Source organism: Cyprinodon variegatus, unplaced genomic scaffold, assembly GCF_000732505.1.
Source record: "Cyprinodon variegatus isolate N-32 unplaced genomic scaffold, C_variegatus-1.0 Scaffold137, whole genome shotgun sequence".
In the NCBI taxonomy this organism is placed as follows: Eukaryota; Metazoa; Chordata; class Actinopteri; order Cyprinodontiformes; family Cyprinodontidae; genus Cyprinodon; species Cyprinodon variegatus.
Window position 1 is genome coordinate 277,273 of NW_015150590.1, and position 13,808 is coordinate 291,080.

Here is a 13,808-nt window from a genome sequence, read left to right on the forward strand (position 1 = left end):
CAAAACACTGATTTAACCCAACAATCAGACTGTTATATCAACAGCAAGAAAGATACAGAATAAAATGTTTGTATTCCACCATTTAAGATTAAAACAGATCTAATGTTGGGGGTCATTCTAGTTCAAAGTGTTGAGCTGTCACTTAATGTGTTAACAAAGTAGTAACCTGAAATGGGAAAAGCATATAGTGAGAATGAAGTGTATAACACCAAACTGCTGAAAAAATATGGCCACAATAATACTTAAAATTTAAAATCAGCCATTTTTATATTAATAATTCTTCAAAACAGTGCTTTAGACCAGCCTACCTGTAGCAATAGATGGTACTTCAGAACTCTTTGCATTGGAACAACCAACAGGTCCCTCAGGGTGAACTTCCCATTGTTGGCCCTTTTGGAGCATTCCTACAAAATTACACAAAACAAACATTTACATTGGTTTAGCCCAAGCTGCACAGTGGCAGATGCTGTATATGTTTATGTTTTAAAGGTTTTCTCTTTTTTTTCTAAGTCTATGTTCTTTTCAGGAGTAATTTTATTTTACAAGACTAAACAGGGTTTATCTTTTTTTCAGATTTGTTCCTCCTGATAAACAAAAAAAGCCAGTGTATGTGTAATGCAGAAAATACACATCAGGGGGCAGTACAGGTTAATAAATGGTGCTTAGTGTAAAGTACATGGAGCACAAGGAGTTTCAGAAAACTGGTCTTCAAAAGTAAAATCACCTCTAGTTTCAGTCGAACATCCTCTTTCTCTTTGCAGATAAGGTCTAAGACAGCGATGGCGATCTCCACCCGACTGCAGTATATCCCATATATGAGAAGTCTATAAAATCAGAAAGAAAGGATGATTTACTAAAGACACTACTTCCTGAAAACCACCAGAGATCTATGTGCTTTGACACAGTAATCCTACTTTTACAGTAAATTGTCTTTATTTCATACTATAATTACAAACAATGAAATAAATAGTGGGATAGTTTATATGGATTACCTTTAAAATGGCAAAAATGGTAAATGGCATGTATTTATATAGCGCCTTTATTCAAGTTAGGAGACTTGACCAAAGCGCTTTACACTATATTCATTCACCCATTCACACACACACTCACACACTGTGATACAGTGATAACTGGCCTTAAAGTGTTTTTACAAATAAGTCAGTAATTTTTACACTGTTACTACTAAATAAATTACAATGCAACAAATTTCTTTTCTTAAGGGGTTTCTAATTAGTAAATTAACTAAATCCTTGTGTGATTCAACCTCTTTTGAATACAGCTGTTATGTGAGCGCCTCATAGGTTTTTTTAGGGAACATTAGTATGCAAACAGAGGACCACGAGTAAGGCCAAACATCTGAGTTAAAAGAGTAAAAGTTCACTGAAAATACACCAAAACAAACTTACAGGTAAGCAAAAAGGAGCATAAATTGAAAAAGCAGCAAGAAGGCCTACGGTTACTTTTAAAGGATGGCACTTAAGTGTCTGGAAAATATTCTAGGTTTCAGTTCTAGGAATCTCGGGGGTTAGATCATAGAAGGTTCCAGAACTTAAACATGAAACAGAGTTTTTTGTTGAGTAATGCAACTCTAAACATATAGCAAAGGCCATGATGAAATACATAAAAGCTATTTTAAAAATCTATACAAATCGAACAGATTTATGACACAGAAAGGCCTTATTAACTATTCATAAATACGCTCAATCTGGTATGGCTGAACTTGAGTTCTGAAGAAATAACAGCAATTTCTTGCTTGCAGATATGCCTAGATGAGTGAGATATAAGGCAGAAGTGATGCAGAGTGGTTTCAAAAAGAGATGTAGGGTGCGATGATAGGTGAACTTAAGTAAAAACCCATGCCACACTTTTCTAATTTTATCATCAAATAAACCTTAAGTAAAACTCACTGAACTTTGTGGTTAATGAATGTGAGAGGTATAACCGGAAACATCACTACAGTTCAGAATTTTTAAGAATCTTCATTTAACACCCACTAAAGAACTAATAATCAAACCAATTTTTTTTTTTTTATCTTTGTGTCAGACTTGTTTAGTACCTGTCCTTATAGCTGATAAAGATTTGGTAGAGATTAAGGGCGTTTTTGTTGAGGATGGAGTCTTGCAGTTCGGCCATGAGGCTTTTGTGAACTTTTACCAAATCCTGCATTGGAGAAAAAAGCAATGAGCATTTAAAAAAGGGGGTATTGTTTTCATATTATTTGGTTAAGAGGTAAAAAAAATATATAATTTGACTTACAGGAATGTTGACAAAAACTTTGTCAATTTCGGCCTCGGAGAAGAATTTCTTTAATGGATTCAGGAAGTACTAAAAAAGAAATTTCATAAAACCATCACTAAAATTTTATTTTGCCATGCTTCACATTTTTTGCTTATAATTCAAAATAATCATATACTTAAATATAAACCATACAGATGAATCATTTAATGAATGACAATAGTGTGACAGAGAGGTTAGATGTGTTAACTGGAAATGTCTTTAATAATCCCCAAAAAACAAAAATCCTTCATGCAAAATTATCATTATTTTTATCACATTAAGATGTACAAGTCTGGCGTTGAGATCATCATCATTGTTACCTATAACACACAGCGAAATAATGTGATTGTTTCAATGTGTGATATATTAATAAGTAACTTAATATATATGTTGGTGCAGCACCTTCTCGATGGACTCCAGAGTCTCTGTGTATCTCTCTTCTGTCTGTTTAATCTCTGAAAGACAGCAGCTACGAACATCAACTTCCGCCTGTTTCTAGAAAGACACACAAGAGAAAACGCTGTTTGAATGACACCAAGTGATAGAGAAATGTAACTTTCTATTGGGTATATAGAGGGAAAAAAAACTCCAAACAGTTTGCAAGTGATTAAACAATTAAATCAACATTTATCACACAAATGATTTCTGGTCTTTACATTTTGATACATAACAAACAAACTTTATCACTTTTGGATCCTAAAACAAGAAGGCAATGGACAATCGAGTAGAATATATATAGCCAAAGGTATCAGATTAGTCATATCAGGGAATTTGAATCCCCTTCCATGGCTGCATAAGAATACAGTTTGGTAAGGAAAACTTGACAGGTCTGCACAGAGTTCTGACCTTAACTCTAAAGAACTTTTTAGGGATGAATTAGTGGGAAGACTGCAGTTCTCCCCTTAGACTTTTGGAAGACATTTACAGAATAGTTAAAAGCTGCTACTGTGAGAAAAGAGTCCATCAACAAACTGAACCCTGTAGATTAAGAGCAGGATGCATCGACCTTCATGTACATACAGACAGACATACACTTTGGACAATATAGTGTCAGACACAAGTGTCCCCATTCTAAGCACTAGGCTACCTCTTAGCCTTGAAATACATTGATAGAATCCTGCAATGTTAGGTCAGATAGCTCATTGAGGAAAAAATGGTCCTCTATGGAAATATAGAGGGAGAGATATAAGCATTATTTTAGTAACTACTGTAATGCCTTCAGAAAATATATGGTATTGATAATTTGTGTATTTTAAGTTTAGATACAAGTGTTGCAGCGGTAATGCTGGGTTTGTGTGTGTCTGCGTGCACCCGCATACAAATGTGCTACTTTGTGTGGTCAGTTTGCTGCCAAATTCCAATGATTGTCCTACTTTGTGAGGACTAAAGACTGGTTTAGATGAGGAAATGTTATTTTCTTGGGCTAGGTTTGGGGTTAGGGTATGGATTGAGGTTAGGATAGAGTGAGGGATGTATTGGTAATGGTTAGGATCTTGGTTAGGCTATGCAAATGAATGGAAAAACAGAGCAAAGTTTCCATAGGGATTGCCATTGATATGTGTGTCTGTCTGTGTTGTGGGGTGGGGGTTTGAATGCACTTTCTGTTCCTATCAGTTTTTAATAACTGATGTCTTAGCAAGATAGCAAGTTGTAATATCTATTTGAGATCCCAATTTTTTACTCTTCACTTTAAAATCAACACATTTCCACCTAGTGGCAGCCTGTGGCTTTTAAACAATAATCACTATGAAGGGACCTGTCATGAATGCTTTAACAATCAGATTTAATTTTTTAATAGCATTGTGGATGCCTCTTTTGTAGTGTCCCTTCATTGAAGTGGCACTTCTGCAAGAGGAAGACCTGCTGAGTGTCAGGGGACATAATCTACGTAAATGGCCCTGGTTTCGGATTCACAATGAAAAAGCACACAAAACACAGTGTCAGTAGATGAAAAGCTTCCAGGAAGTTGATTTCTGGTTAACAAAAAAAAATAAAAAGAAACAACAAAAAAAGCCCACTCAGTAACAGTGGTAAAACACTTTACCTGTTAGAATGTACTTTCTTTTCACATCTGCAAAAAAAATAATCAACACATTCCCTACGTGGAAGTTAAATAACAAATAAGCACTTTAGAGCTGTCAGTGTTTAAAGTTACTCTGATGTTGATGTACACTAGTGATAAACCCAATATGAAGTTTTCATACCAGTGCTCATGTGTGGGTGCATGTGTGTGTTTGTCTGACTCATTGCTGTACCAATGGTGCATGCTGCTCAGTCTTCATAAGGTCTTCATAGATCTCGCCACCAGCATACTCGTCTTCTAGCCCGTATACCGCTGCATACAAGTCGTCTTCATCCTCAGGAACATTCTCGCTATCACATACACACATGCATGCACAAACATTAACAGGTCTGATCATGCAAAACATCTATCACAAGTAGGGTACCTTGTACTTATATAAGCTGTGTGAATAAAATTCAAAAATTGCTATATTTGTAAATATTGCAAAAAGTTTATTTTTCTAAAGCTCAGCTGTTTATCATAACTTCATATCATACCAGCATGCAGGTATGAAGGAATAATCTTTAACCCTTTAACAGGACAGCTCAGGATTCAAACATACTGATCTGTAACACTGATGTGGCAGGAAAAAAAATATAAATACACTCTGCAAAAAGCTCCCAACTAGAATCTTAATATGGTTTGTACAGAAGAATTTTAGCAAAAACATAACAAATTACTAATTTGAAATCTCTGACAGTAAGAGGGAAACTCCACCAAGGCTTCAGCCTTGGCGCCTAACAAAAAAAGATGGTGAGAAAGTAAAACTGCCCATGCATCTAAATAAAATAAACACTCTATCAACAGCTAACGGGCTTACAGAGAGGAGCCTTTACACTCACTCAATCAAGTCCTGGAGGTTGTTGTAAATCTCCTCGTCTTTCAGGCTCTCCTCCATTGGAAATGGCCTGGAAGGAAGGTAAAAGCAGCAGGACTTTAGTCATCTATTGAGGGTCGAAAAGTGGCGGTTTTTTTATCTATAAATGTATTTAAGCTTTAGCAAAACATATATGCTTTCATAAAATCTGAACAGAGATGAATTTGTTCAACATAAATAGGTTTTAATGGTCTGATTAATGGTCTGTCTGGCTCTTAGTTTTTTCTACCTTTCTGGAGGAAAACAAAGCAGTTACCGGTAGTTTTTTTTTTTTGTATTGCTTACTCCTCAGGAAATGTTAAATAAACAAGTTGGTTATTTAGAATAATATTTTTATTCTTTTTTTTCAGTTCTTATATTGAATCGAAATGGAAATTTATGGGTAACTCCAGGCTGTAAATTTCACTGCAGTTTCCGTAAGGAGGGAAGGAGGAGGTGGAGGTGGCAGCGAATGGAAATAAAATAGATGTGCAAGTAGAAGGTATTTTGAATAGACATAAATATATATATATATATATATAAAACTTACTTGAATCCACCTTGCTGAGCCACTGCTGTATAAGAAAGCTTTGACAGAGTGTCCATGACCTGTTGATAGAAAATTATATGTTCATTTGTTTATCATATCTTACATTTAGAGAACACAATACAATACAAATTTATTTGCAAAAGTTTCTGCAAATAATACAAAATATTTGTTCCACTTTAATCAACTTGAACTCAAAGAAATAAATAAAGATGATTAAAAAGCCTTTAATCTCTTTTACCAAAAGGTGTTCCAACTAATTTCAGTAAGTCCAATTCAGGTCTAAAGTCTTTTACCCAAAGTTTGAGTCATGTCTCAAACTGAGTTTAAAAAAAATGTTTCTAATCAAATGCATTCCATCACTAAACGTTGTAGTTCAGGAGTTTATTTATATACTAAATATACAAAAATACAACTAAATAATGACTTACAACTATATTTAAATACTGTCAATTTGCCTTAGCATGTAAGAAACAGCTGCATTCCAGTTTTTATTGTCTCGAAAGTTAAAAAAGTCCACATTTTCTTTCCATTATAAACAGAAATAGGTATTTCACTTAGAAAAAAAACTAGACAGAGATTTAAACTGGTTCGTAGAATAGAATAGAATAAAGTAGAATAGAATGAAATAGAATAGAATAGAATGAAATAGAATAAAATAGAATAAAATAGAATAGAATGAAATAGAATAGAATAGAATGAAATATAATAGAATAGAATGAAATACAATAGAACAGAATGAAATACAATAGAATAGAATAGAATAGAATAGAATAGAAGGAAATATAATATAATAGAATGAAATAGAATAGAATAGCATGAAACACAATAGAACAGAATGAAATACAATAAAATGGAATCGAATAGAATAGAGTGAAATAAAATAGAATAGAATAGAATGAAGTAGAATAGAATGCAATAGAATAGAATAGAATGAAATAGAATACAATAGAACAGAATGAAATACAATAGAATGGAATAGAATAGAATGAAATATAATAGAATAGAATAGAATGAAATACAATAGAACACAATGAAATACAATAAAATAGAATCGAATAGAATAGAGTGGAATAAAATAGAATGAAATAGAATAGAATAGAATAGAATAGAATAGAATAGAATAGAATAGAATAGAATAGAATAGAATAGAATAGAATAGAATAGAATAGACACCCTTTACTGTTCCACAGTAAATAAATTCAGGTGTATATTTCCTTTTAATCATTTTTGGAAACCAGATCTAAACAATAAAGATATTTCGATGTACACTATAAATCTCAGCATAATGAGAGACCTGGCGTGTGATGAGGAAATGTGAGATAAAGTTACATTTTAAAAGGAAAAACAAATATTGTTTTATTCAGATATCTTAGCAGCAAGTGTTCTATGAGAACTGCTGCTGTCTTTAACTTCCATACTTGCTTGCTTTCACTCCTGAGTACATATTAGATACTAATAACATATTAATAGTTTTTTCTTTTTTTATGACTGTCAAACCTAAGTCAAGTCATAAGGCTTTCAGGCGCAGGAGCAACCGCCGTGCCAAAGAACAACTATGTATAGGGATTAAATCCAAGCTGAAATAATACATAGGAGTGAAATATGGGACAAAAGAGCTGCAATGAGAGGAAATACAATCATATCCATACAGGAGGCAAAGCATTTTGCCTCTTCTGATAAGGAGATAAGGGAATAACCAGCCTCCCAAAATGGTCTAAATATTGTATATCTCCTTTTTTTCTTTCACAAGTTATTATAGTTCATACTTGTGCTGTAAACACCTTTAAAGTGCAGCGGTGATCAAATGTAAACAGTGTGGGAGAAAAGCATGGTGCAAAATGCGTTGATATGGAAGTTCAGAGCAGTGCAAAGACAAATATATATGGTGCAAACAGTGAAAAGGTTATTTAAAAGTTAAGGTTTTCATCTGATCAAATAATATCTTTTACATTTATTTCTTATTCTAAAACACTGCTTCTTAATTTTGTAGGGTAAGTAAATGTAAGTGATTATTAATATAACACTAACTTTGATTACCTATGCTTATGCCTTAATGGAGGAAATACACACTCCTTCACTGACATATATAACAAGAAAGCTGCCTGAACAGAAAAAAGTGTTCTTACTGTTTTTTAATAGATTTTAAATTAATATTGATTGATTGATTCCTGCTACTGAAAATATGATTAAGTAGTTTTAATTAAGTCAAATCTCCCTCAGTCAAAACTCCAGTTTTCTGTTGCAAACTTCTCATTCACAGTTTGGTCGGTGTGGCAACTTTATTTAAAATGGGGTTGTGGTTTTTTAAAAGTATACGAAGTTGGCACCTCTGTGAAACACAGCACAGAGGAAAACAAAGGGTTAAGAAATCTGGACTTCGTGTCTAGAAATCAATGAAATTGTAAATGCAATTTAAGGACTAGGATAATTTGAAACTTTTTGAAGTCAATGTCTAAAAAAAAGTGAAGTTTTAGTGCAGCGTCTTATTAGAAACATGGTTATTGACCAAGGTGAGACTCTTGCGACGTGCTTGCCACCTGTCCAGTGGTGGTTGGATGAAAAGTTATATAACATTTCAGCTAGAAACAAAGGTGTGTGACAGCACATATTTAAGTTTGGTAATTATATCAGTCACTGTTTAGTATGTTTTTCAGGACATTCAGCCAGAAGAAACAAAATAAAATGTACATTGTCTTTTTTTTTTTTTTTTTAGTATATTGATGTTTTGTTTTACTTGATTCATCAGTTGGAGAAAAAAGCTAAAATTACAATTATTTACTTCATTTCTTACTTTATCGCAGTTCCTCTGACGAAAGTGATTTATATGTTTATTAGGAGGTTAACCCTTCAAATATCTGATGGAAATAGGTGTAAAAATATCCAGATAACAGTCTACAGAGTGTTAAACCAACAAATGTCCAGACAATTCCACCAAAGACCATGCCACATTAAAAGTCCCTCAGATGTCGGAAACGGCTTTGAGAACAATATGCTGATTTGCCAATTTATTAAAAATTCATTTAATAGCTGTTCCCAATGAGATAAAGCTACCAATGTGGGAATTTGCCTATTATGCTATGTTGTGAAAATTTGCAAAATAAAAAAAAAAAAGATGTGAGCTACATTATTTTCCTTGGGTTAGTGAATTAAAACGCAAATCATAAACGTGACTAAAGAAACCCCGACACAGAGACATGCAGCCTCTCCAGGAAATGGTCATGCTACCTCTAACTGATACCCATCTGTCACACTATCTGTGTCAGTATGATGGTGGTTGGTGCACAAGTGTCTGTGGCACACATTAAAGGTCTTATAACAGCCTCTGGGAACACATCTAAAAATGGCTTTTAAAATAGAGATTTATATATGTGCAAAAAGTGAATGATATGGTTATATTACCTCCTTTCTTTCTTGCATTTTAATGGTGCATTGAAGCATTTAAAATAGAAATAAAAGGTTTTAATTTGCACAAAATAACAAAAAACACATATAACCTTATAAATATCTTAAAATCTTGTTTAAGTGATATTATCCACATTTTTTTCTAAATCCAATTCAATTATTAATTAATCTAGGGCTGAAACAATTAATTGAATTAACTGGAGTATGAGACTGTAAAATGTGTCTTTAGCGGACAGAGCAACCCACCTTTGAGCAGCAATTTTACCAAGGTTGTAAAAAAATATATATAAACATTTTGCATTTAAAAAAGGCCAATATGTGTCTGTCAATATGCTCTATCGAGAGCTCCTCAAGTGGAAAAGTTTTAGTTTCACCTGGTTTAAATTTGTAGAAAGTCTTCTTTAAGGGAACCTTTTGCTATCCGATTATGAATAAAAAAAATAAGGAACAGATTAATCAATTTGCAAAATAATCATTAGTTGAAGCCCTAAATTAATTGCGTTAGTAAGTTCAGCCATTACTAGTGTCATTCTGATTATTTAACAATTTACTCCCTAATATAGAGAAAGCAATCTAATTAACTTACATCGTTTAAGGGTTTATTCAAAGGGTTTGGATTTGTAAACATGACTAAAAGAAAATGAAGATGGATTCGATCTAACAACACAAGCAGCTGCAGTTTACCTCCTCTTCCTGTTTAAAAGCTGTGGCTTTGCCTCACATAGGTGGACAAGCTGAAAAACTCTTGAAACCAGATTGCACACTACCTTTAAATAAGGAAATCGGCATCACAGCAAGAAAAGTAACTAGGATGTTTTTTCTAGCTATAGCTAAATACATATTTGCTCAGAATGCAAGATGATTTAAATTAGCAGTGCTGTCGTTTTTTATGAATGCACAGCCCTAACAAACCTGTTGTAATCATTCAGAAACAGAGAGCAAAGACAGCCCACAAAGGTGGGCTCTTATTTTTGCCATACGTCAAAATAAAAACTTATTCAAGAGAAACACTTAAAGTGGAATTAGTGTACTAACATTATAGCCTTAAGCGTAGAGGGCAATCTGATCATTAAAATAAACTTTATTGTTGATTGCTTTTTCTTATATGTCTTAAAAACTAGTTGCTCTCAAACACAAAGTCTTTCTGCTAAAGCCGCATGTGACTTGAAATGCAAAGCCACAACCTTAGTGCAGTTCAACCACCTTAGTTACTGTGGCCTATTTAGTCAAAGTGTCTCCAACTCTGAGGGCAGTGCGATAAAGGTTACAACAATATAACATTAAAACTCTCTACCTGTCATCAAGCAACCTGTAAAACACAGTCACTTAAGTTATACCAGTGCAGTTTGGTACCTGTTTCCGCTTTAAAGCAATTGCCCCGAATTTACTTCATGCTTTTGTTAAATTCGGGCTTTGTATCTCCTCGATTTCAGTAACTGGAGAGACACTTATCTAAAGCTACTTTAATTTATACAATTAAACCCTCAATGCTAAAATACCAGCAGGTTTATTTCTTCACTGAAAAATATGTTTGAAAATAATAAAACACCATTTCAGATATTTTTATTTTCTCACAATGGTAGGTAATTTATATTTAGTCTAAAACTATCTCTCCTTGTATTGGTTGACCACTTTAGTTATGGGGCTGTTACACAAAAAAAAAGAAAAAAAAAGATTATGAAAATTTTAAATGGGATTATATGAGTCATTTAAATGCGTTTCAGGACAATTTGTTGTCGTACAGAATAACAGAAATGTAGGTCTTCCAAATTCTCCATATTATTGATATTGTATGAATGAAATTGGACAAGAGAGAAAAATACTATAGAAAAATTTCCCCTGTCAAATAATATGATTAATCTAACACACTAGGGGTCTCTCTTTCTGAATACCCTTTACAGAAGAAAAAAAAATGTTTAATGTTCAAAATGGGTGATTTAATATTAAAAGGCAAAGCAAGTAAAAAAAAAAAAAAAAAATTCAAAGAATTAAAATTAAAATAAGCTTCAATGTGTGTTTTCTTTGTTTGTGTGTGCCATAGTACAGGAAGAAAAAACTAATATTTTGCCTCTTCAATTCTCTTCAGTAGCCATTAGCCTTCAGGCGGCTGCATGTATTCACAGAAGCGTGTAGAAACTCAGAGGAATGTAGGTTAGAGAGCTCTCATTAGATATTCAGCGCACAAATGTCCAGTCAATGGGGCATCCTTGGCACAACTCAAACCCAAGTGGATTAAACTGCCTGAGATTTACAATGTTCTCTTGTGAATCTTCAAAATAAGGAAGAGATTGACCACTTCTTTTTCAGCTGTACAGCCATTTCTGGGGCAAATCCAGCTCAATCACCCAGTCCAACTTGCGGAAACCTATTTTCTTATGTTACAGAGAAATCCTTCTCCACCACAGCCATGTCCGCTTGATGGATAACCCTTGAACATGACTGAGATTACGCGGCCCAGCTTGGATGTACTGTACATATTTGCAGGCAGCAGCTCCCTTTTGGGATTATCAGCAAGCCAGATTAACTAGAAGCTTCTTTAGGTCACAGCACACTGAGCTGAAGGAAAGAAACAGGAATACATGCTAAAATTAAATTACTGAGGCGTGGCTATAAAACTACATTTTAACTTCTTTAAATTACATTAAAGTTTTAAAAAAAATAGGGAAACTGAAACACTGCCAGGAGTGTAAGAATGTAGTTCAACTGTAGTTGTCTCTTAGTTTGTCTTATAACTATGGCTATTACAGGTAATGAAAAACCCAAATTAATCACTTTAGAAAAGTACAGTGTTAGAGATGACAAAGCTGAACACTCATTTTATTTATTGATGTAATTCTTTTTTTTTTTTTGTGAGGAAAACTTTTCAATTGCAAACAACTCTTTGGATACAATATTTGGTTCAATGCTCTGCATGTAGATAATATGTAGATTGGCACTAACTGTCAGACATTTACTACCTCAGACATTGTGGTCATAAAAGAAATAACGTTTTTTAAAAAGATCTGTGTGAACTCTAATCAATACCAACATTTTCATCACAGTTTTTAATATATAAATAAGTATTTTCAGATTTTATACTGGCTTACATTAAAACACAAAGATATAAGTATTATGGCTCTACAGGAGCATAAATAATTATGAGGAGGACTACTGCAATAGAATCTGACCGCTTAGTTTTATTACCAAGTATATTATTCGGGAAAGTTTAGTGAAAGGAAGAAATAGGGAAAAAAGAAAAACAATTAACAGGGATAAGAGATGCCTTAAGAAAATTTTGAAACAAAATACATCTATAAGCTTGGAAGAAACTCACCAACCACGGATTATTCAGCTTCAACCAACCGCTAACAAAGTCTATACGTCTACAGTCTAACGTGAGCTCAGGAGAATGGGGAATAGCTTATTGCTTACTGATTCAAAGCCCTCTTTTTGGAATAAAATGAAATGTTGAATTCTGTTTTGAAATTATGTTCCCCAAACCAAGCCTCCCTTATGCAATCTTTTTTTTTTTTCTAAGAAACTAGGTTTTGGGGGAATAAAAAGTTGCCATCAAATCAAAAACAAGTAAATGCTTAAAAAGTAACACTGTGTGCAATGACTCTAAATAATATTAGTTTCAGGATTTTATGCAATGACTGAAACTTAGCCACATGGGGAAATACATTGTATGGCAGATTTACCGTTGCAAAAAAATGAAAATTTCTAAATATTTAAACCAGTTTGCACTGGCGGAAACGTGTTTAGAGCTCTCCAGATCTACTGACTACAAGTTACTCATCAAGTGAACTCACGCTGTCAACAATACAGCCCTCGGCCTGTGTGGTTTCCTCAGGGATTATTATTAGATTAGGCTCCTGCAGAGGGAGTCCACCGATTAGCGAGGCAGAGACACTAAAAACTCACTGACCTGGTCATGCAGAATATGTGCTTACACTCAGAAAACAGTAACCACAATAAGGCAACACCAAAAAAAGAGAAAAAATATTTTAAAAGTAAACCTTAAAAAATAACATATATATATAGATATATATATATATATATCTATATATATATATATATATCTATATATATACACACACACACAATGAGCAGCCAATTACTGCACAACTGTCAAAACTTCTACAATCACATATGACTAGTAAAAACTTAAGACCACAAAAGGGTAATTAAAACCATGGTTAAATCCTATATCATCGGATTAAATGATTAAAGCTGTTATGTAAGAGCTTACAAATGTGTTTTGAATGTTTTTTGACCCCCTTTAACACAAAAATATGGCTAAAATGCAAATTAATTTATGTGATGTGCAAAAAATTTGCAGGTACGAAAGAACTTTTAATTAATAAATTTGGACTTACTGGTTAAAAACAGCTCTAGTCTTCAGGGTAAAATTTGTTTCAATATATCTGTATTTCACTATTACTACATTATCAGTAGATTGCCGCACATACCTCTGTTGTTCACATAATACAGTCTTCAGACTGTATCTACAAATAAAACGATCAAGAGAGAAAAAAAGCACCTATAAATAAAACAGAAAATATATTAGGAAAATGAATCTTGTGTTTTAACCTACGGTATTTGCTGTTGCCAAAGACAATGTTTTCACAAAAGGTCCCACTTTAATCTTAGCCTGTCATATATATATATATTTGTAAAGA

General features: G+C 33.4%; 1 protein-coding gene across 2 annotated transcripts in view; it reads right to left on the minus strand.

The window, feature by feature from the left end:
• Positions 1-13,808, minus strand: part of LOC107085917 (guanine nucleotide exchange factor VAV3-like) — a 65,298-nt gene that overhangs the window by 42,074 nt on the left and 9,416 nt on the right. For both annotated transcript variants that reach the window (XM_015376574.1, XM_015376573.1), the window contains exons 3-10: positions 5,746-5,804; positions 5,182-5,247; positions 4,533-4,650; positions 2,680-2,772; positions 2,257-2,325; positions 2,057-2,160; positions 725-824; positions 309-404 (exon numbers count right to left, since the gene is read on the minus strand). In XM_015376574.1, the coding sequence (XP_015232060.1) occupies positions 309-404; positions 725-824; positions 2,057-2,160; positions 2,257-2,325; positions 2,680-2,772; positions 4,533-4,650; positions 5,182-5,247; positions 5,746-5,804 (705 nt within the window). The remainder of the gene's footprint in view (positions 1-308; positions 405-724; positions 825-2,056; positions 2,161-2,256; positions 2,326-2,679; positions 2,773-4,532; positions 4,651-5,181; positions 5,248-5,745; positions 5,805-13,808) is intronic.